This window comes from Oncorhynchus masou, chromosome 13, assembly GCF_036934945.1.
Source record: "Oncorhynchus masou masou isolate Uvic2021 chromosome 13, UVic_Omas_1.1, whole genome shotgun sequence".
Taxonomy (NCBI): domain Eukaryota; kingdom Metazoa; phylum Chordata; class Actinopteri; order Salmoniformes; family Salmonidae; genus Oncorhynchus; species Oncorhynchus masou.
The window spans coordinates 8,695,412-8,722,788 of record NC_088224.1 but is presented as its reverse complement, the minus strand read 5'-3'; the positions used below and the strand labels follow the sequence as shown (position 1 = coordinate 8,722,788).

At 43.7% G+C, this 27,377-nt stretch overlaps 1 protein-coding gene across 1 annotated transcript; it reads right to left on the bottom strand.

Annotated features, from left to right (window-relative positions):
• Nucleotides 1-17,760: 17,760 nt before the first annotated feature.
• sox4a (SRY-box transcription factor 4a) lies at nucleotides 17,761-21,617 on the bottom strand. The gene has a single exon (XM_064982871.1). The coding sequence runs from the start codon at nucleotides 21,117-21,119 to the stop codon at nucleotides 19,959-19,961; it is 1,161 nt and encodes a 386-aa protein (XP_064838943.1). The 5' UTR covers nucleotides 21,120-21,617; the 3' UTR covers nucleotides 17,761-19,958.
• Nucleotides 21,618-27,377: the final 5,760 nt, after the last annotated feature.

Below are 27,377 nucleotides of genomic sequence, written 5' to 3'. Positions count from 1 at the left end.
TGCAGTGATAATGTATTGGGGCTAATAGCCTACTGAGCATAGCCAATATGCAGTGATAATGTATTGGGCCAATAGTCTACTGAGCATAGCCAATATGCAGTGATAATGTGTTGGGCTAATAGCCTACTGAGCATAGCCAATATGCAGTGATAATGTATTGGGCCAATAGTCTACTGAGCATAGCCAATATGCAGTGATAATGTATTGGGCCAATAGCCTACTGAGCATAGCCAATATGCAGTGATAATGTATTGGGGCCAATAGCCTACTGAGCATAGCCAATATGCAGTGATAATGTATTTGGCCAATAGTCTACTGAGCATAGCCAATATGCAGTGATAATGTATTGGGCTAATAGCCTACTGAGCATAGCCAATATGCAGTGATAATGTGTTGGGCTAATAGCCTACTGAGCATAGCCAATATGCAGTGATAATGTATTGGGCCAATAGTCTACTGAGCATAGCCAATATGCAGTGATAATGTATTGGGCCAATAGCCTACTGAGCATAGCCAATATGCAGTGATAATGTATTGGGGCCAATAGCCTACTGAGCATAGCCAATATGCAGTGATAATGTATTTGGCCAATAGTCTACTGAGCATAGCCAATATGCAGTGATAATGTATTGGGCTAATAGCCTACTGAGCATAGCCAATATGCAGTGATAATGTATTGGGCTAATAGCCTACTGAGCATAGCCAATATGCAGTGATAATGTATTGGGCCAATAGCCTACTGAGCATAGCCAATATGCAGTGATAATGTATTGGGCCAATAGCCTACTGAGCATAGCCAATATGCAGTGATAATGTATTGGGCCAATAGCCTACTGAGCATAGCCAATATGTAGTGATAATGTATTTGGCCAATAGCCTGCTGAGCATAGCCAATATGCAGTGATAATGTATTGGGCCAATAGCCTACTGAGCATAGCCAATATGCAGTGATAATGTGTTGGGCTAATAGCCTACTGAGCATAGCCAATATGCAGTGATAATGTATTGGGGCAATAGCCTACTGAGCATAGCCAATATGCAGTGATAATGTATTGGGCCAATAGCCTACTGAGCATAGCCAATATGTAGTGATAATGTATTTGGTCAATAGCCTGGTGAGCATAGCCAATATGCAGTGATAATGTATTGGGCCAATAGCCTACTGAGCATAGCCAATATGCAGTGATAATGTGTTGGGCTAATAGCCTACTGAGCATAGCCAATATGCAGTGATAATGTATTGGGGCTAATAGCCTACTGAGCATAGCCAATATGCAGTGATAATGTATTGGGCTAATAGCCTACTGCACAAAACCCATTGCTACAGTACCATTTTTATTTTAATTGCGTAAGCTTACGTCTTTTAATTCATGTTTAAAAGTGTTTTATCGGAGCAGTAGATATCAGCTTGCATTTTGGCTCAGAGAAGGTTGGTGACCACCGATGTAGGTTATCCTACCTGCAGGGTTTCTGAAGTATTCTATTGTAGGTTATCCTACCTGCACTGTTTCTATTGTAGGTTATCCTACCTGCACTGTTTCTGATGTAGGTTATCCTACCTGCACTGTTTCTGATGTAGGTCATCCTACCTGCACTGTTTCTGATGTAGGTTATCCTACCTGCACTGTTTCTGATGTAGGTTATCCTACCTGCACTGTTTCTATTGTAGGTATCCTACCTGCACTGTTTCTGTTGTAGGTATCCTACCTGCACTGTTTCTGATGTAGGTTATCCTACCTGCACTGTTTCTGATGTAGGTTATCCTACCTGCCCTGTTTCTGATGTAGGTCATCCTACCTGCACTGTTTCTGTTGTAGGTTATCCTACCTGCACTGTTTCTGTTGTAGGTCATCCTACCTGCACTGTTTCTGATGTAGGTTATCCTACCTGCACTGTTTCTGTTGTAGGTTATCCTACCTGCACTGTTTCTATTGTAGGTCATCCTACCTGCACTGTTTCTGTTGTAGGTTATCCTACCTGCACTGTTTCTGATGTAGGTTATCCTACCTGCACTGTTTCTGTTGTAGGTTATCCTACCTGCACTGTTTCTGTTGTAGGTTATCCTACCTGCACTGTTTCTGTTGTAGGTTATCCTACCTGCACTGTTTCCGATGTAGGTTATCCTACCTGCACTGTTTCTGTTGTAGGTTATCCTACCTGCACTGTTTCTGTTGTAGGTCATCCTACCTGCACTGTTTCTGATGTAGGTTATCCTACCTGCACTGTTTCTGATGTAGGTTATCCTACCTGCACTGTTTCTATTGTAGGTTATCCTACCTGCACTGTTTCTGTTGTAGGTCATCCTACCTGCACTGTTTCTATTGTAGGTTATCCTACCTGCACTGTTTCTGATGTAGGTTATCCTACCTGCACTGTTTCTGTTGTAGGTTATCCTACCTGCACTGTTTCTGATGTAGGTCATCCTACCTGCACTGTTTCTGTTGTAGGTTATCCTACCTGCACTGTTTCTGATGTAGGTTATCCTACCTGCGCTGTTTCTATTGTAGGTTATCCTACCTGCACTGTTTCTGATGTAGGTTATCCTACCTGCACTGTTTCTGTTGTAGGTTATCCTACCTGCACTGTTTCTGTTGTAGGTTATCCTACCTGCACTGTTTCTGATGTATTCTGTTGTAGGTTATCCTACCTGCACTGTTTCTGTTGTAGGTATCCTACCTGCACTGTTTCTGATGTAGGTTATCCTACCTGAACTGTGTCTGATGTAGGTCATCCTACCTGCACTGTTTCTGATGTAGGTCATCCTACCTGCACTGTTTGTGATGTATTATGTTGTAGGTTATCCTACCTGAACTGTGTCTGATGTAGGTCATCCTACCTGCACTGTTTCTGATGTAGGTCATCCTACCTGCACTGTTTCTGTTGTAGGTTATCCTACCTGCACTGTTTCTGATGTAGGTTATCCTACCTGCACTGTTTCTATTGTAGGTTATCCTACCTGCACTGTTTCTGATGTAGGTTATCCTACCTGCACTGTTTCTGTTGTAGGTTATCCTACCTGCACTGTTTCTGATGTAGGTCATCCTACCTGCACTGTTTCTGTTGTAGGTTATCCTACCTGCACTGTTTCTGATGTAGGTTATCCTACCTGCACTGTTTCTATTGTAGGTTATCCTACCTGCACTGTTTCTGTTGTAGGTTATCCTACCTGCACTGTTTCTGATGTAGGTTATCCTACCTGCTCTGTTTCTATTGTAGGTTATCCTACCTGCACTGTTTCTGATGTAGGTTATCCTACCTGCACTGTTTCTATTGTAGGTTATCCTACCTGCACTGTTTGTGATGTATTCTGTTGTAGGTTATCCTACCTGCACTGTTTCTGATGTATTCTGTTGTAGGTTATCCTACCTGCACTGTTTCTGTTGTAGGTATCCTACCTGCACTGTTTCTGATGTAGGTTATCCTACCTGAACTGTGTCTGATGTAGGTCATCCTACCTGCACTGTTTCTGATGTAGGTCATCCTACCTGCACTGTTTATGATGTATTATGTTGTAGGTTATCCTACCTGAACTGTGTCTGATGTAGGTCATCCTACCTGCACTGTTTCTGATGTAGGTCATCCTACCTGCACTGTTTCTATTGTAGGTTATCCTACCTGCACTGTTTCTGATGTAGGTTATCCTACCTGCACTGTTTCTGATGTAGGTCATCCTACCTGCACTGTTTGTGATGTATTCTGTTGTAGGTTATCCTACCTGCACTGTTTCTGATGTATTCTGTTGTAGGTTATCCTACCTGCACTGTTTCTGTTGTAGGTTATTCTACCTGCACTGTTTCTGTTGTAGGTTATCCTACCTGCACTGTTTCTGATGTAGGTTATCCTACCTGCACTGTTTCTGTTGTAGGTTATCCTACCTGCACTGTTTCTGTTGTAGGTTATCCTACCTGCACTGTTTCTGATGTAGGTCATCCTACCTGCACTGTTTGTGATGTATTCTGTTGTAGGTTATCCTACCTGCACTGTTTCTGATGTATTCTGTTGTAGGTTATCCTACCTGCACTGTTTCTGTTGTAGGTTATCCTACCTGCACTGTTTCTATTGTAGGTTATCCTACCTGCCCTGTTTCTGTTGTAGGTTATCCTACCTGCACTGTTTCTGATGTAGGTTATCCTACCTGCACTGTTTCTGTTGTAGGTTATCCTACCTGCACTGTTTCTATTGTAGGTTATCCTACCTGCACTGTTTCTGATGTAGGTTATCCTACCTGCACTGTTTCTGTTGTAGGTTATCCTACCTGCACTGTTTCTGTTGTAGGTTATCCTACCTGCACTGTTTCTATTGTAGGTTATCCTACCTGCACTGTTTCTATTGTAGGTTATCCTACCTGCACTGTTTCTATTGTAGGTTATCCTACCTGCACTGTTTCTATTGTAGGTTATCCTACCTGCACTGTTTCTATTGTAGGTTATCCTACCTGCACTGTTTCTGATGTAGGTTATCCTACCTGCACTGTTTCTGTTGTAGGTTATCCTACCTGCACTGTTTCTATTGTAGGTTATCCTACCTGCACTGTTTCTGTTGTAGGTTATCCTACCTGCAATGTTTCTGTTGTAGGTTATTCTACCTGCACTGTTTCCGATGTAGGTTATCCTACCTGCACTGTTTCTGTTGTAGGTTATCCTACCTGCACTGTTTCTGTTGTAGGTTATCCTACCTGCACTGTTTCTGATGTAGGTTATCCTACCTGCACTGTTTCTGTTGTAGGTTATCCTACCTGCACTGTTTCTATTGTAGGTCATCCTACCTGCACTGTTTCTGTTGTAGGTTATCCTACCTGCACTGTTTCTGTTGTAGGTTATCCTACCTGCACTGTTTCTGTTGTAGGTTATCCTACCTGCACTGTTTCTGTTGTAGGTCATGCTACCTGCACTGTTTCTGATGTAGGTCATCCTACCTGCACTGTTTCTGTTGTAGGTTATCCTACCTGCACTGTTTGTGATGTATTCTGTTGTAGGTTATCCTACCTGCACTGTTTCTGATGTATTCTGTTGTAGGTTATCCTACCTGCACTGTTTCTGTTGTAGGTTATCCTACCTGCACTGTTTCTGTTGTAGGTTATCCTACCTGCACTGTTTCTGTTGTAGGTTATCCTACCTGCACTGTTTCTGATGTAGGTCATCATACCTGCACTGTTTCTGTTGTAGGTTATCCTACCTGCACTGTTTCTGATGTAGGTTATGCTACCTGGACTGTTTCTATTGTAGGTTATCCTACCTGCACTGTTTCTGTTGTAGGTTATCCTACCTGCACTGTTTCTGTTGTAGGTTATCCTACCTGCACTGTTTCTTATGTAGGTCATCCTACCTGCACTGTTTCTGTTGTAGGTTATCCTACCTGCACTGTTTCTGATGTAGGTTATCCTACCTGCGCTGTTTCTATTGTAGGTTATCCTACCTGCACTGTTTCTGATGTAGGTCATCCTACCTGCACTGTTTCGGATGTAGGTTATCCTACCTGCACTGTTTCTGATGTATTCTGATGTAGGTTATCCTACCTGCACTGTTTCTATTGTAGGTTATCCTACCTGCACTGTTTCTGATGTAGGTTATCCTACCTGCACTGTTTGTGTTGTAGGTTATCCTACCTGCACTGTTTCTGATGTAGGTCATCCTACCTGCACTGTTTCTGTTGTAGGTTATCCTACCTGCACTGTTTCTGTTGTAGGTTATCCTACCTGCACTGTTTCTATTGTAGGTTATCCTACCTGCACTGTTTCTGTTGTAGGTTATCCTACCTGCACTGTTTCTGATGTAGGTTATCCTACCTGCTCTGTTTCTATTGTAGGTTATCCTACCTGCACTGTTTCTGATGTAGGTTATCCTACCTGCACTGTTTCTATTGTAGGTTATCCTACCTGCACTGTTTCTGTTGTAGGTTATCCTACCTGCACTGTTTGTGATGTATTCTGTTGTAGGTTATCCTACCTGCACTGTTTCTGATGTATTCTGTTGTAGGTTATCCTACCTGCACTGTTTCTGTTGTAGGTTATCCTACCTGCACTGTTTCTGATGTAGGTTATCCTACCTGAACTGTGTCTGATGTAGGTCATCCTACCTGCACTGTTTCTGATGTAGGTCATCCTACCTGCACTGTTTGTGATGTATTCTGTTGTAGGTTATCCTACCTGAACTGTGTCTGATGTAGGTCATCCTACCTGCACTGTTTCTGATGTAGGTCATCCTACCTGCACTGTTTCTATTGTAGGTTATCCTACCTGCACTGTTTCTGATGTAGGTTATCCTACCTGCACTGTTTCTGATGTAGGTCATCCTACCTGCACTGTTTGTGATGTATTCTGTTGTAGGTTATCCTACCTGCACTGTTTCTGATGTATTCTGTTGTAGGTTATCCTACCTGCACTGTTTCTGTTGTAGGTTATCCTACCTGCACTGTTTCTGTTGTAGGTTATCCTACCTGCACTGTTTCTGTTGTAGGTTATCCTACCTGCACTGTTTCTGTTGTAGGTTATCCTACCTGCACTGTTTCTATTGTAGGTTATCCTACCTGCACTGTTTCTGTTGTAGGTTATCCTACCTGCACTGTTTCTGTTGTAGGTTATCCTACCTGCACTGTTTCTGATGTATTCTGTTGTAGGTTATCCTACCTGCACTGTTTCTGTTGTAGGTTATTCTACCTGCACTGTTTCTATTGTAGGTTATCCTACCTGCTCTGTTTCTGTTGTAGGTTATCCTACCTGCACTGTTTCTGATGTAGGTTATCCTACCTGCACTGTTTCTGTTGTAGGTTATCCTACCTGCACTGTTTCTGTTGTAGGTTATCCTACCTGCACTGTTTCTATTGTAGGTTATCCTACCTGCACTGTTTCTGTTGTAGGTTATCCTACCTGCACTGTTTCTGATGTAGGTTATCCTACCTGCACTGTTTCTATTGTAGGTTATCCTACCTGCACTGTTTCTGTTGTAGGTTATCCTACCTGCACTGTTTCTGTTGTAGGTTACCCTACCTGCACTGTTTCTATTGTAGGTTATCCTACCTGCACTGTTTCTGATGTAGGTTATCCTACCTGCACTGTTTCTGATGTAGGTTATCCTACATGCGCTGTTTCTATTGTAGGTTATCCTACCTGCACTGTTTCTGTTGTAGGTTATCCTACCTGCACTGTTTCGGATGTAGGTTATCCTACCTGCACTGTTTCTATTGTAGGTTATCCTACCTGCACTGTTTCTGATGTAGGTTATTCTACCTGCACTGTTTCCGATGTAGGTTATCCTACCTGCACTGTTTCTGATGTAGGTTATCCTACCTGCACTGTTTCTGTTGTAGGTTATCCTACCTGCACTGTTTCTGTTGTAGGTTATCCTACCTGCACTGTTTCTGATGTATTCTGTTGTAGGTTATCCTACCTGCACTGTTTCTGATGTATTCTATTGTAGGTTATCCTACCTGCACTGTTTCTATTGTAGGTTATCCTACCTGCACTGTTTCTGATGTAGGTTATCCTACCTGCACTGTTTCTATTGTAGGTTATCCTACCTGCACTGTTTCTGATGTATTCTGATGTAGGTCATCCTACCTGCACTGTTTCGGATGTAGGTTATCCTACCTGCACTGTTTCTATTGTAGGTTATCCTACCTGCACTGTTTCTATTGTAGGTCATCCTACCTGCACTGTTTTGGATGTAGGTTATCCTACCTGCACTGTTTCTGATGTAGGTCATCCTACCTGCATTGTTTCTATTGTAGATTATCCTACCTGCACTGTTTCTGATGTAGGTTATCCTACCTGCACTGTTTCTGATGTAGGTTATCCTACCTGCACTGTTTCTGATGTAGGTTATCCTACATGCGCTGTTTCTATTGTAGGTTATCCTACCTGCACTGTTTCTAATGTAGGTCATCCTACCTGCACTGTTTCGGATGTAGGTTATCCTACCTGCACTGTTTCTATTGTAGGTTATCCTACCTGCACTGTTTCTGATGTAGGTTATCCTACCTGCACTGTTTCTATTGTAGGTTATCCTACCTGCACTGTTTCTATTGTAGGTTATCCTACCTGCACTGTTTCTATTGTAGGTAATCCTACCTGCACTGTTCCGATGTAGGTTATCCTACCTGCACTGTTTCTGTTGTAGGTTATTCTACCTGCACTGTTTCTGATGTAGGTTATCCTACCTGCTCTGTTTCTGATGTAGGTTATCCTACCTGCACTGTTTCTATTGTAGGTTATTCAACCTGCACTGTTTCTGTTGTAGGTTATCCTACCTGCACTGTTTCTGATGTAGGTTATCCTACCTGCACTGTTTCTAATGTAGGTTATCCTACCTGCACTGTTTCTATTGTAGGTTATCCTACCTGCACTGTTTCTGATGTAGGTTATCCTACCTGCACTGTTTCTGTTGTAGGTTATCCTACCTGCTCTGTTTCTGATGTAGGTTATCCTACCTGCACTGTTTCTAATGTAGGTTATCCTACCTGCACTGTTTCTATTGTAGGTTATCCTACCTGCACTGTTTCTGATGTAGGTTATCCTACCTGCACTGTTTCTGTTGTAGGTTATCCTACCTGCACTGTTTCTGATGTAGGTTATCCTACCTGCTCTGTTTCTGATGTAGGTTATCCTACCTGCACTGTTTCTAATGTAGGTTATCCTACCTGCACTGTTTCTATTGTAGGTTATCCTACCTGCACTGTTTCTGATGTAGGTCATCCTACCTGCACTGTTTCTGATGTATTCTGATGTAGGTTATCCTACCTGCACTGTTTCTGTTGTAGGTTATCCTACCTGCACTGTTTCTGATGTAGGTTATCCTACCTGCTCTGTTTCTGATGTAGGTTATCCTACCTGCACTGTTTCTAATGTAGGTTATCCTACCTGCACTGTTTCTATTGTAGGTTATCCTACCTGCACTGTTTCTGATGTAGGTCATCCTACCTGCACTGTTTCTGATGTATTCTGATGTAGGTTATCCTACCTGTACTGTTTCTGATGTAGGTTATCCTACCTGCACTGTTTCTATTGTAGGTTATCCTACCTGCACTGTTTCTATTGTAGGTTATCCTACCTGCACAGTTTCTGTTGTAGGTTATCCTACCTGCACTGTTTCTGTTGTAGGTTATCCTACCTGCACTGTTTCTGATGTAGGTTATCCTACCTGCACTGTTTCTGTTGTAGGTTATTCTACCTGCACTGTTTCCGATGTAGGTTATCCTACCTGCACTGTTTCTGATGTAGGTCATCCTACCTGCACTGTTTCTGTTGTAGGTTATCCTACCTGCACTGTTTCTGATGTAGGTTATCCTACCTGCACTGTTTCTATTGTAGGTTATCCTACCTGCACTGTTTCTGTTGTAGGTTATGCTACCTGCACTGTTTCTGATGTAGGTAATCCTACCTGCACTGTTTCTATTGTAGGTTATCCTACCTGCACTGTTTCTATTGTAGGTTATCCTACCTGCACTGTTTCTGATGTAGGTTATCCTACCTGCACTGTTTCTGATGTAGGTCATCCTACCTGCATTGTTTCTATTGTAGGTTATCCTACCTGCACTGTTTCTGATGTATTCTGATGTAGGTCATCCTACCTGCACTGTTTCTGATGTAGGTCATCCTACCTGCACTGTTTCTGTTGTAGGTTATTCTACCTGCACTGTTTCCGATGTAGGTTATCCTACCTGCACTGTTTCTGATGTAGGTTATCCTACCTGCACTGTTTCTGTTGTAGGTTAATCTACCTGCACTGTTTCTGTTGTAGGTTATTCTACCTGCACTGTTTCCGATGTAGGTTATCCTACCTGCACTGTTTCTGATGTAGGTTATCCTACCTGCACTGTTTCTGTTGTAGGTTATCCTACCTGCACTGTTTCTGTTGTAGGTTATCCTACCTGCACTGTTTCCGATGTAGGTTATCCTACCTGCACTGTTTCTATTGTATGTTATCCTACCTGCACTGTTTCTATTGTAGGTCATCCTACCTGCACTGTTTCTGTTGTAGGTTATCCTACCTGCACTGTTTCTGTTGTAGGTAATCCTACCTGCACTGTTTCCGATGTAGGTTATCCTACCTGCACTGTTTCTATTGTAGGTTATTCTACCTGCACTGTTTCTAATGTAGGTTATCCTACCTGCACTGTTTCTGTTGTAGGTTATCCTACCTGCACTGTTTCTGATGTATTCTGATGTAGGTTATCCTACCTGCACTGTTTCTGATGTATTCTGATGTAAGTTATCCTACCTGCTGTTTCTATTGTAGGTTATCCTACCTGCACTGTTTGTGTTGTAGGTTATCCTACCTGCACTGTTTCTGATGTAGGTTATCCTACCTGCACTGTTTCTGATGTATTCTGATGTTGGTTATCCTACCTGCACTGTTTCTATTGTAGGTTATCCTACCTGCACTGTTTCTGATGTAGGTTATCCTACCTGCACTGTTTGTGTTGTAGGTTATCCTACCTGCACTGTTTCTGATGTAGGTTATCCTACCTGCACTGTTTCTGTTGTAGGTTATCCTACCTGCACTGTTTCTGATGTAGGTCATCCTACCTGCACTGTTTCTGTTGTAGGTCATCCTACCTGCACTGTTTCTGTTGTAGGTTATCCTACCTGCACTGTTTCTGATGTAGGTTATCCTACCTGCACTGTTTCTGTTGTAGGTTATCCTACCTGCACTGTTTCTGATGTAGGTCATCCTACCTGCACTGTTTCTGTTGTAGGTCATCCTACCTGCACTGTTTCTGATGTAGGTTATCCTACCTGTACTGTTTCTGATGTATTCTGATGTAGGTAATCCTACCTGCACTGTTTCTGTTGTAGGTTATCCTACCTGCACTGTTTCTATTGTAGGTTATCCTACCTGCACTGTTTCTATTGTAGGTTATCCTACCTGCACTGTTTCTGATGTAGGTTATCCTACCTGCACTGTTTCTATTGTAGGTTATCCTACCTGCACTGTTTCTGTTGTAGGTTATCCTACCTGCACTGTTTCTGATGTAGGTTATCCTACCTGCACTGTTTCTATTGTAGGTTATCCTACCTGCACTGTTTCTGTTGTAGGTTATCCTACCTGCACTGTTTCTGATGTAGGTCATCCTACCTGCACTGTTTCTGATGTAGGTCATCCTACCTGCACTGTTTCTATTGTAGGTTATCCTACCTGCACTGTTTCTATTGTAGGTTATCCTACCTGCACTGTTTCTGATGTAGGTCATCCTACCTGCACTGTTTCTATTGTAGGTTATCCTACCTGCACTGTTTCTATTGTAGGTCATCCTACCTGCACTGTTTCTGTTGTAGGTTATCCTACCTGCACTGTTTCTGTTGTAGGTAATCCTACCTGCACTGTTTCCGATGTAGGTTATCCTACCTGCACTGTTTCTATTGTAGGTTATCCTACCTGCACTGTTTCTAATGTAGGTTATCCTACCTGCACTGTTTCTGTTGTAGGTTATCCTACCTGCACTGTTTCTGATGTATTCTGATGTAGGTTATCCTACCTGCACTGTTTCTATTGTAGGTTATCCTACCTGCACTGTTTCTATTGTAGGTTATCCTACCTGCACTGTTTCTGTTGTAGGTTATCCTACCTGCACTGTTTCTGATGTAGGTTATCCTACCTGCACTGTTTCTGATGTATTCTATTGTAGGTTATCCTACCTGCACTGTTTCTATTGTAGGTTATCCTACCTGCACTGTTTCTGATGTAGGTTATCCTACCTGCACTGTTTCTGTTGTAGGTTATCCTACCTGCACTGTTTCTGATGTAGGTTATCCTACCTGCACTGTTTCTGTTGTAGGTTATCCTACCTGCACTGTTTCTGATGTAGGTCATCCTACCTGCACTGTTTCTGTTGTAGGTTATCCTACCTGCACTGTTTCTATTGTAGGTTATCCTACCTGCACTGTTTCTGATGTAGGTTATCCTACCTGTACTGTTTCTGATGTATTCTGATGTAGGTAATCCTACCTGCACTGTTTCTGTTGTAGGTTATCCTACCTGCACTGTTTCTATTGTAGGTTATCCTACCTGCACTGTTTCTATTGTAGGTTATCCTACCTGCACTGTTTCTGATGTAGGTTATCCTACCTGCACTGTTTCTATTGTAGGTTATCCTACCTGCACTGTTTCTGTTGTAGGTCATCCTACCTGCACTGTTTCTATTGTAGGTCATCCTACCTGCACTGTTTCTGATGTAGGTTATCCTACCTGCACTGTTTCTGATGTAGGTTATCCTACCTGTACTGTTTCTGATATATTCTGATGTAGGTTATCCTACCTGCACTGTTTCTATTGTAGGTTATCCTACCTGCACTGTTTCTATTGTAGGTAATCCTACCTGCACTGTTTCCGATGTAGGTTATCCTACCTGCACTGTTTCTGTTGTAGGTTATCCTACCTGCACTGTTTCTGATGTAGGTTATCCTACCTGCACTGTTTCTGTTGTAGGTTATCCTACCTGCACTGTTTCTATTGTAGGTTATCCTACCTGCACTGTTTCTGTTGTAGGTTATTCTACCTGCACTGTTTCTGTTGTAGGTTATCCTACCTGCACTGTTTCTGTTGTAGGTTATCCTACCTGCACTGTTTCTATTGTAGGTTATCCTACCTGCACTGTTTCTGTTGTAGGTTATCCTACCTGCACTGTTTCTGATGTAGGTCATCCTACCTGCACTGTTTCTGATGTAGGTCATCCTACCTGCACTGTTTCTATTGTAGGTTATCCTACCTGCACTGATTCTATTGTAGGTTATCCTACCTGCACTGTTTCTGATGTAGGTCATCCTACCTGCACTGTTTCTATTGTAGGTTATCCTACCTGCACTGTTTCTATTGTAGGTCATCCTACCTGCACTGTTTCTGTTGTAGGTTATCCTACCTGCACTGTTTCTGTTGTAGGTAATCCTACCTGCACTGTTTCCGATGTAGGTTATCCTACCTGCACTGTTTCTATTGTAGGTTATCCTACCTGCACTGTTTCTGATGTAGGTCATCCTACCTGCACTGTTTCCGATGTAGGTTATCCTACCTGCACTGTTTCTATTGTAGGTTATCCTACCTGCACTGTTTCTATTGTAGGTTATCCTACCTGCACTGTTTCTATTGTAGGTTATCCTACCTGCACTGTTTCTGATGTATTCTGATGTAGGTCATCCTACCTGCACTGTTTCTATTGTAGGTTATCCTACCTGCTCTGTTTCTATTGTAGGTTATCCTACCTGCACTGTTTGTGATGTATTCTGTTGTAGGTTATGCTACCTGGACTGTTTCTGATGTATTCTGTTATAGGTTATCCTACCTGCACTGTTTCTATTGTAGGTTATCCTACCTGCTCTGTTTCTATTGTAGGTTATCCTACCTGCACTGTTTGTGATGTATTCTGATGTAGGTCATCCTACCTGCACTGTTTCTATTGTAGGTAATCCTACCTGCACTGTTTCTATTGTAGGTAATCCTACCTGCACTGTTTCTGTTGTAGGTAATCCTACCTGCACTGTTTCCGATGTAGGTTATCCTACCTGCACTGTTTCTGATGTATTCTGATGTAGGTAATCCTACCTGCACTGTTTCTGTTGTAGGTTATCCTACCTGCACTGTTTCCGATGTAGGTTATCCTACCTGCACTGTTTCTGATGTAGGTTATCCTACCTGCACTGTTTCTGTTGTAGGTTATCCTACCTGCACTGTTTCTGATGTATTCTATTGTAGGTTAACCTACCTGCACTGTTTCTATTGTAGGTTATCCTACCTGCACTGTTTCGGATGTAGGTTATCCTACCTGCACTGTTTCTATTGTAGGTTATCCTACCTGCACTGTTTCTATTGTAGGTCATCCTACCTGCACTGTTTCTATTGTAGGTTATCCTACCTGCACTGTTTCTATTGTAGGTTATCCTACCTGTACTGTTTCTGTTGTAGGTTATCCTACCTGCACTGTTTCCGATGTAGGTTATCCTACCTGCACTGTTTCTATTGTAGGTTATCCTACCTGTACTGTTTCTGTTGTAGGTTATCCTACCTGCACTGTTTCCGATGTAGGTTATCCTACCTGCACTGTTTCTATTGTAGGTTATCCTACCTGTACTGTTTCTGTTGTAGGTTATCCTACCTGCACTGTTTCCGATGTAGGTCATCCTACCTGCACTGTTTCTATTGTAGGTTATCTTACCTGCACTGTTTCTATTGTAGGTTAACCTACCTGCACTGTTTCTGATGTATTCTATTGTAGGTTAACCTACCTGCACTGTTTCTATTGTAGGTTATCCTACCTGCACTGTTTCTGATGTAGGTCATCCTACCTGCACTGTTTCTGATGTAGGTTATCCTACCTGCACTGTTTCTATTGTAGGTTATCCTACCTGCACTGTTTCTGATGTAGGTTATCCTACCTGCACTGTTTCTATTGTAGGTTATCCTACCTGCACTGTTTCTATTGTAGGTCATCCTACCTGCACTGTTTCTGTTGTAGGTTATCCTACCTGCACTGTTTCTGATGTAGGTCATCCTACCTGCACTGTTTCTGTTGTAGGTTATCCTACCTGCACTGTTTCTGTTGTAGGTTATCCTACCTGCACTGTTTCTGATGTAGGTTATCCTACCTGCACTGTTTCTGTTGTAGGTTATCCTACCTGCACTGTTTCTGATGTATTCTGTTGTAGGTTATCCTACCTGCACTGTTTCTGATGTAGGTCATCCTACCTGCACTGTTTCTCCGTGCAGTTGGATAGAGTACTCCGCCAAGACCAGAGTTGGCACATTTGCAAGATAACGCAACATATTGTTTTGAAAATGGATGGAAACCCATTTAACTTGAATTCATTATTTGGTACATGGGAATTGCTTTCATGTGCACTACTTCATCACAGACATTTTTTAATATTCACGTTAAAATCTGTTGTCAATTGAATGTAAACTTAGTTACTGTGCATATATTTGTTATGTCTACCAAATTGGTTCCCAGTATACAAATCAAAAAGCATCTCAATTTCAATATATAGGATATTTTTTTTTTAATGGGCTGACAACATCAAATAAACAATGTGTGCGCTTCCATGGTGCTGTAGTCAGTGCTTTGCTGTGATTCTGGAAGACCAGATCACTAACAAGAAACTGTCGTGTGGGGAATCTTAACTGACTCGTTTTCGACTCGTTCTAGAAACCATGTCTTTTTTAGGTGTTTTGAATGATTTCACGGTCAATGCAAATATGGCTCAAATTCGCTAGCTAGCTAACCAACAACTGACATGACCAGAACAACTGGCAGCAGTAGCTAGCTATTAGCAGGCTAGCAGCTGTAACTAGCTAGTAGCAAGCTAGCAGCTGTAACTAGCTACTAGCAAGCTAGCAGCTGTAACTAGCTAGTAGCAAGCTAGCAGCTGTAACTAGCTAGTTGCAGGCTAGCAGCTGTAACTAGCTAGTTGCAGGCTAGCAGCTGTAACTAGTTAGTTGCAGGCTAGCAGCTGTAACTAGCTAGTAGCAGGCTATCAGCTGTAACTAGCTAGTAGCAGGTTAGCAGCTGTAAGTAGCTAGTAGCAGGCTAGCAGCTGTAACTAGCTAGTAGCAGGCTAGCAGCTGTAACTAGCTAGTAGCAGGCTATCAGCTGTAACTAGCTAGTAGCAGGCTATCAGCTGTAACTAGCTAGTAGCAGGCTAGCAGCAGGTTAGCAGCTGTAAGTAGCTAGTAGCAGGCTAGCAGCTGTAACTAGCTAGTAGCAGGCTAGCAGCTGTAACTAGCTAGTAGCAGGTTAGCAGCTGTAAGTAGCTAGTAGCAGGCTAGCAGCTGTAACTAGCTAGTAGCAGGCTAGCAGCTGTAACTAGCTAGTAGCAGGCTATCAGCAGTAGCTAGCTAGTAGCAGGCTATCATCTGTAACTAGCTAATAGCAGGCTAGCAGCTTTAACTAGCTAACACAAGTTGAATGAGAAGCAAGCTACAAGCAAATGAAGCTAGATTGCTAGGTATATTTTGCTATGGAATGTTTTTCATATGGGTGAAGTTGTCTGTGCAAACTACATTGAACAAACATATAAATGCAAACATGCAACAATTTCAAAGAGTTTACTGAGTTACAGTTCATATTATGAAAATAGCCAATTGAAATCAGTTCATTAGGCACTAATCTATAGATTTCACATTACTTGGAATACAGATATAAAACTGTTGGTCACCGATACTTTAATTTTTTTTTTTTTAAAGGTAGGTGCATGAATCAGAAAACCAGTCAGTATCTGGTGTGATCATGGGGTGGCAGGGTAGCCTAGTGTTTAAAGCGTTGGACTAGTAACCAAAAGGTTGCAAGATTGATTACGTGAGCTGACAAGGTAAAAACCTGAACAAGGCAGTTAACCCACTGTTCCTAGGCTGTCATTGAAAATAAGAATTTGTTCTTAACTGTCTTGCCGAGTTAAATCAAATACATAAAAATCATGGCCTACATACTCACCAGACTGTAACATCTGCATCCTACTCACACTCTCAAACACATAGATCCCCAGAATGCAGCTCACTCTCCAGATCCCAATCACCTGAATTCTGATCACCTGTCCACACACCTGCATGTCATCATCCCACACTATTTAGTTCAGTTATTGCACCCCATCATTGTGAGGTATTGTTTTGAGACACTTTTTCGTAGTTCTGGTTTTCCCCCCATCCTTCTCGCCTCCCGTGTATGATAGTTTTTGCCTGCCTCACTCACGACGCCTTTTGCCAACCTGCCCGTACTGTTGCCATTTTTGGACCTACCGTCTGTCTGCCACTAGACCCAGCTACCTGCCTCTTCCTATGGTCCCTTCCATTAAACCCCTGCTGCGCTCTGTGCTTGAAACCAGCTCTTTGTCTCCTACCGTGGTTCTTACACAGACATGTCACCCGTTGGGCATGTTCTGGATCAATGTGTATGACGGTTTGTTCGAGTTTCCGCCAATATCCAGCGCATTTTGCACAGCCCCCATGGACAAGGAGTGGGACAATATTTCACAGGCCAAAATCTGTCGCGATGCACGAGGCAAATGGTGGTCACACCAAAATACGGACTGGATTTCTGATCCACTCCCTTTACACTGCATTTACATTTACATTTAAGTCATTTAGCAGACGCTCTTATCCAGAGCGACTTACAATCTACTCCCTTTACACTGATCCACTCCCTTTACACTGATCCACTCCCTTTACACTGATCCACTCCCTTTACACTGATCCACTACTTTAAAAAAAAATGTAACCCCCTTTTTCTCCACAGTTTCGTAATATCCAATTTTGATCTTGTCTCATTGCTGCAACTCCCCAACACACAGACACTCAGACACACACACATGCACAAGCACACAGACAAAAAGACACACACACACAGTCAGACACACAGACACACCTGCCTTCCTCCCCTTCCCCCAATTAAGTCATGTTGAGGAAATGTTTGGCAGAAGCTCCTCCATCCCAAATAGCTGGCTGCGCCCCTCACACACGCAGGCACATACATGGCGTCCCCAGCTAATTGTGTGCGGCCTCTTTGGTCTTGGATACAGTGTTGCCGTGGCAGCCGCGTTTTCTCCACGTGGCGATTGATAGAGGAGCCACTCCTATTGATCTGAGACATAATTCAGCTCAACTCAAACGTGCACTGGCATACAAAGAAACACATTTTACTGAACCCCTTATTTTCCTCTAAGAGGAGGACATATTTTGTGGCAAGGAGTGGCATGATTGTACAAACACACTGGTACCCAGGCTACTGTAATGAATTGCCAATCGCCTACATTTTTTCCAATAAATCAACGCAATGACAGAAAGATTCAGTTCCAGCTGATTTTATTTCCGTCTTGAAAAAAACTAGACAAACATACAAACAAACAAATAAAAAATGCTCTGTAATAGAGGTCTGAGGCAGTCATTGACCCGATTGGCTGGCGTTGAGTTCTATATTTAAATGAGATATGGTACGATTGGAGGAAACATGATCATACACACAGCATATTGCACAAATGGAAAAAAAAAGAAAGAAAAAATTAAGATCCTGGACCACAATCATTAACATCATAATGACAAAAGATGGCAATTTTAGTGTCTGTCGTTGATCATTATACATAGAAACACAATCGTATCTGCATTATAGTACAGTCAATAAACATAAATATCTTCAATTGATATTCTTAAAAAAAAAAAATCTTAAACACAACAGCTATACATATACCTGAATCTGAAATACAATTGCTAATTTGCCATGCCATAATATAGGAAAAACAATTAGCTAGCTAGTCTTAGCCAAGTAAGCCAACGGGTAGAAAAACGATTAAATACTCTTATTATGCAATTGCGCAATGATAGATGACCGAAGCACTTCATACACCTTTCTCCACCTCCCTCTGACTCAAATAGGCATTTAGAATGTGTGAGTGTCACATTCCATCCAGTGGTTTCAAATCAAACCTATCAACAAAAGCATACCGATGTTTTCCTCTCAATCCAACAGCATCTCTATCTCTCTCTTGAACAATTCTGATATTCTGTAGCCTGGGCGCCAGTCTGTTTGTGCCATCGTGCCACTCCTTGCCAAGGACTTGACAAGATAGCACAAATACATCTGGGTCCCAGTTATGCAAATCCACTGTTGAAACACAGTCACTAGGTGCAGCTGACGCTCTAGTGACGTAGCGGGTGTCAATGTGTTTACTTGGCTGGTGTAATACAGACACTGTGCCTTTAAGAAGCATGTGGCGCGATACTGTCAAGTGTAAACATTGTATAAAGGAGCAGAATGTGACAAAGGACCCTCTGGCTTTGAACATCAGGAATCAAAGCAACCACCCACTGGCTCTCCCTCCCATAGATATCGTACAAAAATACAAATATAGAAAAATGACACACTTACTGAGTTCTCCTTTAAAAAGTGAGAGATATCAACATTTTTAAATAAGATACACTTCTAGCCCTCCTGCACAGGGATACAGCCAGGTGCATGGTTTACACACAAACGAGACCTATTATACGATAACAATACTTCAAATTATAACAAAAAAAAACATGTTCAGCTGGTGTAAATACATCGATATAAAAACCGGTCATCTGATATAGAATAACTACAGCCAGATGTGCTAGGCGTTGCGCAGTAAGGGAATTGGTCCTGAAATGTGCATTCAGAGTGTAAAAGGTTTCAGAGAAAAGATTCTGAGTTGTTAATTCATTAAAAGTCCTGCCGTTGAGAGGAAAGCTGGTGATTGTGAACTGTGTTCTGTGATCGCGCGCACACACACACACACACTTAGTCACACACGCACACACACACACACAATCAGCGCGAAAAATGACATTGTAATAAACATATTTTCAGATGCATCAGTCAATGTAACAGTGCACACTACTCCACGAGGGAGCGCATGCATGTTAAGCTTCAGAAAAAAACCCACCTGAATATCACCTTCGTAAACTCCGCCCACACAGAGAACAACAACTGAAGTGGGTCACTTATACTGCTTTCATCTCCATGGCAACATCAAGCTCTCCAAAAGCCCATTTGCCCATAGTCATGTTCACCGTCAACCTACAAACCTCCTCGTGCCAGCCGGTTGAATACTTCAGTTCAGTAAGTCTGTGTGTGTGTGTGTGTGTCTGTGTGTGTCACTTCTAAAAGAGGCGTGCTCAGAGTCCTTCTCTCTTCTCTCTCCAAATGCCAGCGATGCACTTTCCTTCTGTTCGGCGCACCAGGCAACAATGAGCCCTTGTCCGTCCCCGTTCGTGTCTTTGTCAATACCCACATGGAACAGACGATTATGTTTTTATACACACATTCTGCACAATTTAACCTAAACACATGTCATTAATATTAGGCTATTCTTTCCAAAACGAGGGTTAGTTTAGCTCACATTTCACTCTCCCTAATAATCTGTAAGAATGTCTGAAGATTCTTCTTTCACACTCACTGGGTTTTAGTTTTGCGCGGGGCGGGGCTTCTCTTTCCCTCTTGTTCTCTGTGTTTTCTCTCCTTTCCGGCGCTCAGTAAGTGAATACGAGGTTGGAGATGGTGGACTCCAGCCAGTCTCCCGAGATCATCTCGCTGACCTCGGGGGTGCAGTAGTCGGGGAAGTCAAAGTGAGATCCCGCTCCACACTCGCCGAAGCTCCAGTCCAGGTCCCTGTCGAGCTCCGACTCACATGGCCCCATGCTGCCCAGAGACATGCTCTCAAACCCGGGGCTCGGCTGTAGCTCGAACCGCTCATCCTCCAGCTCTTCATCCGAGGAAGAAGAGAGGGAGGAGGAAGAGGAGTGAGAGGCGGACGGGGTTGGAGAGGACGCACGTGTGTACCTGAGGCGGACTGCCGATGATGGTGTGGATGTTGAAGGGTTGGAGGAAAGTGCTTCGTTCGCCCCCGTCGCCTGGTCTTCATACAGGCTCATCGGGTCACAGGACTCAGACGAGCTGCTCAGGGCGGGACTCCCAGGGACTCCCACAGAGGGTGGCCCGCTGTCCAAGCTCCCTCCCCCACTAAACATGTAGCCGCGCCTGGCTGGCTTGTCTGGTATCTGCCGGGCACCAGTCACTGACCTGGATTTGTAGAGCGTGTGGTGATCCGCGGGAGACGCACACTCTTGCCCCTGGGTAGGCAGCTTGACGCTCCCCTGGCCCGGCTTGGGCACTCTGCTGTTCCCCCTAGACCCAGAGCCTCTTTTCGATGAGGACTTAGAAACCCTGCTCCTATCCGCGCCCTTCTCTCCCCTCTCCCCCCGCTCTGTCTTGGAGCTGGGCGTCTTAACCTTCTTCCGTGGCCGATACTTGTAGTCAGGATAGTCGGCCATGTGCTTGAGTCTCAGCCGCTCTGCTTCCTGGATGAACGGGATCTTATCTGTGTCTTTGAGCAGTTTCCAGCGCTTGCCCAGCCGCTTGGAAATCTCAGCGTTGTGCATGTCCGGGCTCTGCTCCATGATCTTTCTCCTCTCGATCTGAGACCACACCATAAATGCATTCATCGGTCTCTTGATGTGTCCCGTGGGGGTTTTACACCAGGTGACGTTGCCTCGGTCCCCTCCCGTGGAGGATAGCGGAGACCCGGGAGTCGGAGACGCGTCCATGTCTAAGTCCATATCTCCGGTATCGGTGCCGTCCCCACCAGGAGAGAATGAATCTGCGCTCTCTGTGTGGCTCATGTGCTGTACCATCGTTTCTCTTTCTTTCTCAATCTCTCGGTTAGACAGAAAACGTACCAAAAAAAGTGCTGTTCAGAATTATGTTATGGTGAAAAAGTGCGTAAAAGTTGCCAATGCTGTTATATCATCGGCTTTCTTTCAGTCACTCAATAAACGTATGTTTATGTAACCACACTGGACGGATTGCGTAAAAGTTATTGCAAGTCTCCTCTATATTTCAGTCCGTTTTGGAGACGCTGCGCAGTTAGTCTCTAGTGCGAGTATATCTTCAAAAAAAGAGAACGAAATAACTCATTCAAATCCTTCAACGTTCAACTACCAGTGCGACTGAAAACTCGCCCTGTGATACCTAGAGCACTTCGCTGCTGAAAACAACACTGTAACTTTCCTATGAGAGGTATAATATCGCTGTCTGCGCAGCTCGCCTTAGCAGTGACAGAACCATGTGGAAGAATGGAAGTGTCGCACTTTTTCATAGTCCTCTCTTTCCTTATCGGTCTGCCAGTATACTGTAAACATACCGTTCAACACTGCACGGTTTTATATCCCCTTCGCGAGAAATAAAGGCTACACTAATCAGCCAATCACAGACTGTCTCTATCCTGTTTTTGTCCAAAACCACGCCCAGGCGGAGTCCATTGGCTGAATAAACCGTGTAATAATAATCGGTCTGCAATGAACATTCGTGTATCTGACCTCATTCCTGTCTGACCGAACCAAACCGAGAGTCAAAACTTCGCAGTCCTTCCTCTGCCGCCTTTCTCAATAATAAGACCCGTGTTTATAAATAGAAATGCATTAGTTCAATGCAATGTGGATTAAGTTAATCTGGAATTAGATTATATAAATACAAAAGAAAGTAAACTATTTCAGTAAATGTTATTAAATGGCATATTCTATTAAACCAACGCAAGCCATGACAGGGATCGAAACGATATGATACAATATACATTTACAATATAAACGGATCTTTGTTTACTTAACCTTTTATTTATGAAATCTCATAAAGAGTACCCATGAGATAAATCATAACACAAGCATCATGTCCATTTTCCACCAACATGTTTATTGTTGATCTAACAAGGTTATTGTTTGAGCGCACATGGTCCCTACAGTTTACAAGGCCATGCGCTCATAACGCAGGTTGTTATTGTTCTCTCTCTCAGCTGCACTCTGGTTGGTTAAGCAGCATCGCTAGATGTCAGAGTAGAGCCAGAGAGAAAGTGATTCATGTTTTCATAGTGGTGTGTTTGTGTGTCTATCTGTGTCTGTGTGTGTATGTGCACCTACCTTAAATAAATCACACATTTGAATATCAATTCCTTGTTAACCTGTCTTCATCATGATACTTTGGTCTAAAGTAGTGCCTTACTACCCTATAGACCCTGGTCTAAAGTAGTGCACTACTACCCTATAGACCCTGGTCTAAAGTAGTGCACTACTACCCTATAGGTCCTAGTCTAAAGTAGTGCACTACTACCCTATAGACCCTGGTCTAAAGTAGTGCACTACTACCCTATAGGTCCTAGTCTAAAGTAGTGCACTACTACCCTATAGACCCTGGTCTAAAGTAGTGCACTACTACCCTATAGACCCTGGTCTAAAGTAGTTCACTACTACCCTATAGACCCTGGTCTAAAGTAATGCACTACTACCCTATAGGTCCTGGTCTAAAGTAGTGCACTACTACCCTATAGGTCCTGGTCTAAAGTAGTGCACTACGACCCTATAGATCCTGGTCTAAAGTAGTGCACTACTACCCTATATGTCCTAGTCTAAAGTAGTGCACTACTACCCTATAGACCCTGGTCTAAAGTAGTGCACTACTACCCTATAGACCCTGGTCTAAAGTAATGCACTACTACCCTATAGGTCCTGGTCTAAAGTAGTGCACTACTACCCTATAGGTCCTAGTCTAAAGTAGTGCACTACTACCCTATAGGTCCTAGTCTAAAGTAGTGCACTACTACCCTATAGACCCTGGTCTAAAGTAATGCACTACTACCCTATAGGTCCTGGTCTAAAGTAGTGCACTACTACCCTATAGACCCTGGTCTAAAGTAGTGCACTACTACCCTATAGACCCTGGTCTAAAGTAGTGCACTACTACCCTATAGACCCTGGTCTAAAGTAGTTCACTACTACCCTATAGATCCTGGTCTAAAGTAGTGCACTACTACCCTATAGACCCTGGTCTAAAGTAGTGCACTACTACCCTATAGGCCCTGGTCTAAAGTAGTGCACTACTACCCTATAGGCCCTGGTCTAAAGTAGTGCACTACTACCCTATAGACCCTGGTCTAAAGTAGTGCACTACTACCCTATTGTCCCTGGTCTAAAGTAGTGCACTACTACCCTATAGACCCTGGTCTAAAGTAGTGCCTTACTACCCTATAGATCCTGGTCTAAAGTAGTGCACTACTACCCTATAGACCCTGGTCTAAAGTAGTGCACTACTACCCTATAGATCCTGGTCTAAAGTAGTGCACTACTACCCTATAGACCCTGGTCTAAAGTAGTGCACTACTACCCTATAGACCCTGGTCTAAAGTAGTGCACTACTAGGTCTAAAGTAGTGCACTACTACCCTATAGGTCCTAGTCTAAAGTAGTGCACTACTACCCTATAGACCCTGGTCTAAAGTAGTGCACTACTACCCTATAGACCCTGGTCTAAAGTAGTGCACTACTACCCTATAGGTCATAGTCTAAAGTAGTGCACTACTACCCTATAGACCCTGGTCTAAAGTAGTGCACTACTACCCTATAGACCCTGGTCTAAAGTAGTGCACTACTACCCTATAGACCCTGGTCTAAAGTAGTTCACTACTACCCTATAGGCCCTGGTCTAAAGTAGTGCACTGTTACCCTATAGACCCTGGTCTAAAGTAGTTCACTACTACCCTATAGACCCTGGTCTAAAGCAGTTCACTACTACCCTATATGTCCTAGTCTAAAGTAGTGCACTACTACCCTATAGGTCCTAGTCTAAAGTAGTGCACTACTACCCTATAGGTCCTAGTCTAAAGTAGTGCACTACTACCCTATAGACCCTGGTCTAAAGTAGTGCACTACTACCCTATAGGTCCTAGTCTAAAGTAGTGCACTACTACCCTATAGGTCCTAGTCTAAAGTAGTGTACTACTACCCTATAGACCCTGGTCTAAAGTAGTGCACTACTACCCTATAGGTCCTAGTCTAAAGTAGTGCACTACTACCCTATAGACCCTGGTCTAAAGTAGTGCCTTACTACCCTATAGATCCTGGTCTACAGTAGTGGACTACTACCCTATAGACCCTGGTCTAAAGTAGTGCACTACTACCCTATAGGTCCTAGTCTAAGTAGTGCACTACTACCCTATAGATCCTGGTCTAAAGTACTGCACTACTACCCTATAGTTCCTGGTCTAAAGTAGTGCCCTACTACCCTATAGACCCTGGTCTAAAGTAGTGCACTACTACCCTATAGATCCTGGTCTAAAGTAGTGCACTACTACCCTATAGGTCCTAGTCTAAAGTAGTGCACTACTACCCTATAGATCCTGGTCTAAAGTACTGCACTACTACCCTATAGGTCCTGGTCTAAAGTAGTGCCCTAGTACCCTATAGACCCTGGTCTAAAGTAGTGCACTACTACCCTATAGATCCTGGTCTAAAGTAGTGCACTACTACCCTATAGACCCTGGTCTAAAGTAGTGCACTACTACCCTATAGATCCTGGTCTAAAGTAGTGCACTACTACCCTATAGGTCCTAGTCTAAAGTAGTGCACTACTACCCTATAGGTCCTTGTCTAAAGTAGTGCACTACTACCCTATAGACCCTGGTCTAAAGTAGTGCACTACTACCCTATAGGTCCTAGTCTAAAGTAGTATGCACTACTACCCTATAGGTCCTGGTCTAAAGAAAGTGCCCTACTACCCTATAGACCCTGGTCTAAAGTAGTGCACTACTACCCTATAGATCCTGGTCTAAAGTAGTGCACTACTACCCTATAGGTCCTAGTCTAAAGTAGTGCACTACTACCCTATAGGTCCTTGTCTAAAGTAGTGCACTACTACCCTATAGACCCTGGTCTGAAGTAGTGCACTACTACCCTATAGGTCCTAGTCTAAAGTAGTGCACTACTACCCTATAGGTCCTAGTCTAAAGTAGTTCACTATTACCCTATAGACCCTGGTCTAAAGTAGGGCACTACTACCCTATGACCCTAGTCTAAAGTAGTGCACTACTACCTTATAGACTCTGGTATAAAGTAGTTCACTACTACTCTATAGACCCCGGTCTAAAGTAGTGCACTACTACCCTATAGGCCCTGGTCTAAAGTAGTGCACTACTACCCTATGACCCTCGTCTAAAGTAGTGCCTTACTACCCTATAGGTCCTAGTCTAAAGTAGTGCACTACTACCCTATAGACCCTGGTCTAAAGTAGTACAATACTACCATATAGACCCGGGTCTAAAGTAGTGCACTACTACCTTATAGACTCTGGTATAAAGTAGTGCACTACATTGGGAATAGGGTGCCATTTGGGACACACCTTTATTACCTTGCTGTTATTCTCCATGAGTAGCCTACACAGGGAATCAGTTAAGAAGTGCCGGACAGGGGTTGGAGCTCAACAGTATGATTCCCATGGACAGTAAGAAAGAGGCTTCTCCTTTGTCCTAACTGCAGAGGAATGAAGCTACCAATTTGACTTAATGTCATGCACAATGGGGCCTTTAAGTTTTTTTTGTGTGTGTGCGTGGTGCATGTGTGTGTGTGTGTGTGTGTCTGTGTGTGTGTGTGTGTGTGAATACTTATCTTGTTTAACTAAGTGAAGGGGACTTTCCAACCAGTTCAAACTTTGAAATCCTGGAAAAACTCCAACTCAGTTATAACAGGCTTGTTAGAAACTGAATGACTCACTGCACACACACACACACACGCACACGCGCGCACGCACACACACACACACACACACACACACACGCACGCACACGCACGCACGCACACATACACACACACTGTGTTTTGCTGACCAGTTTCTGTCCTCTGAGTCATAGGCAGACTGCATGTTCTGTCTGCTGTGTGTATGAAGGTGGCAGACAGCACAGGTGGTCAATTCTCACCCCACATTGTTACTGTTACCAGCCACTGATACCAGAAGGCCCTGCACATTACACAATCTTTAAAAAACATCATGAGGATGAAAAGAGAGGGACAGCTGGTATGAAAACAGAAAAATAGGAGGGAGAACAAAGGAGAACAAATGGAGACCAGAGGGAGATCAGAGGGAGATCAGATGGGGACCAGAGGGAGACCAGAGGGAGATCAGAGGGAGACCAGAGGGAGATCAGATGGGGATCAGAGGGAGACCAGAAGGAGACCAGAGGGAGATCAGAGGGAGACCAGAGGGAGATCAGATGGGGATCAGAGGGAGACCAGAAGGAGACCAGAGGGAGATCAGAGGGAGACCAGAGGGAGATCAGATGGGGATCAGAGGGAGACCAGAAGGAGACCAGAGGGAGATCAGAGGGAGATCAGAGGGAGACCAGAAGGAGACCAGAGGGAGATCAGATGGGGATCAGAGGGAGACCAGAAGGAGACCAGAGGGAGATCAGAGGGAGACCAGAGGGAGATCAGATGGGGATCAGAGGGAGACCAGAAGGAGACCAGAGGGAGATCAGAGGGAGATCAGAGGGAGATCAGAGGGAGACCAGAAGGAGACCAGAGGGAGATCAGAGGGAGATCAGATGGGGATCAGAGGGAGATCAGAAGGAGACCAGAGGGAGATCAGAGGGAGATCAGATGGGGATCAGAGGGAGACCAGAAGGAGACCAGAGGGAGATCAGAGGGAGATCAGATGGGGATCAGAGGGAGATCAGAGGGAGATCAGATGGGGATCAGAGGGAGACCAGAAGGAGACCAGAGGGAGATCAGAGGGAGATCAGATGGGGATCAGAGGGAGACCAGAAGGAGACCAGAGGGAGATCAGAGGGAGATCAGATGGGGATCAGAGGGAGACCAGAAGGAGACCAGAGGGAGATCAGATGGGGATCAGAGGGAGACCAGAAGGAGACCAGAGGGAGATCAGAGGGAGATCAGATGGGGATCAGAGGGAGACCAGAAGGAGACCAGAGGGAGATCAGAGGGAGATCAGAGGGAGATCAGATGGGGATCAGAGGGAGACCAGAGGGAGACCAGAGGGAGATCAGAGGGAGATCAGATGGGGATCAGAGGGAGATCAGAGGGAGATCAGATGGGGATCAGAAGGAGACCAGAGGGA

What these genes read in the sequence shown, in the direction of transcription:
- sox4a (XM_064982871.1), bottom strand. Translation starts at nt 21,119, where the DNA reads ATGGTACAGCACATGAGCCACACAGAGAGCGCAGATTCATTCTCTCCT.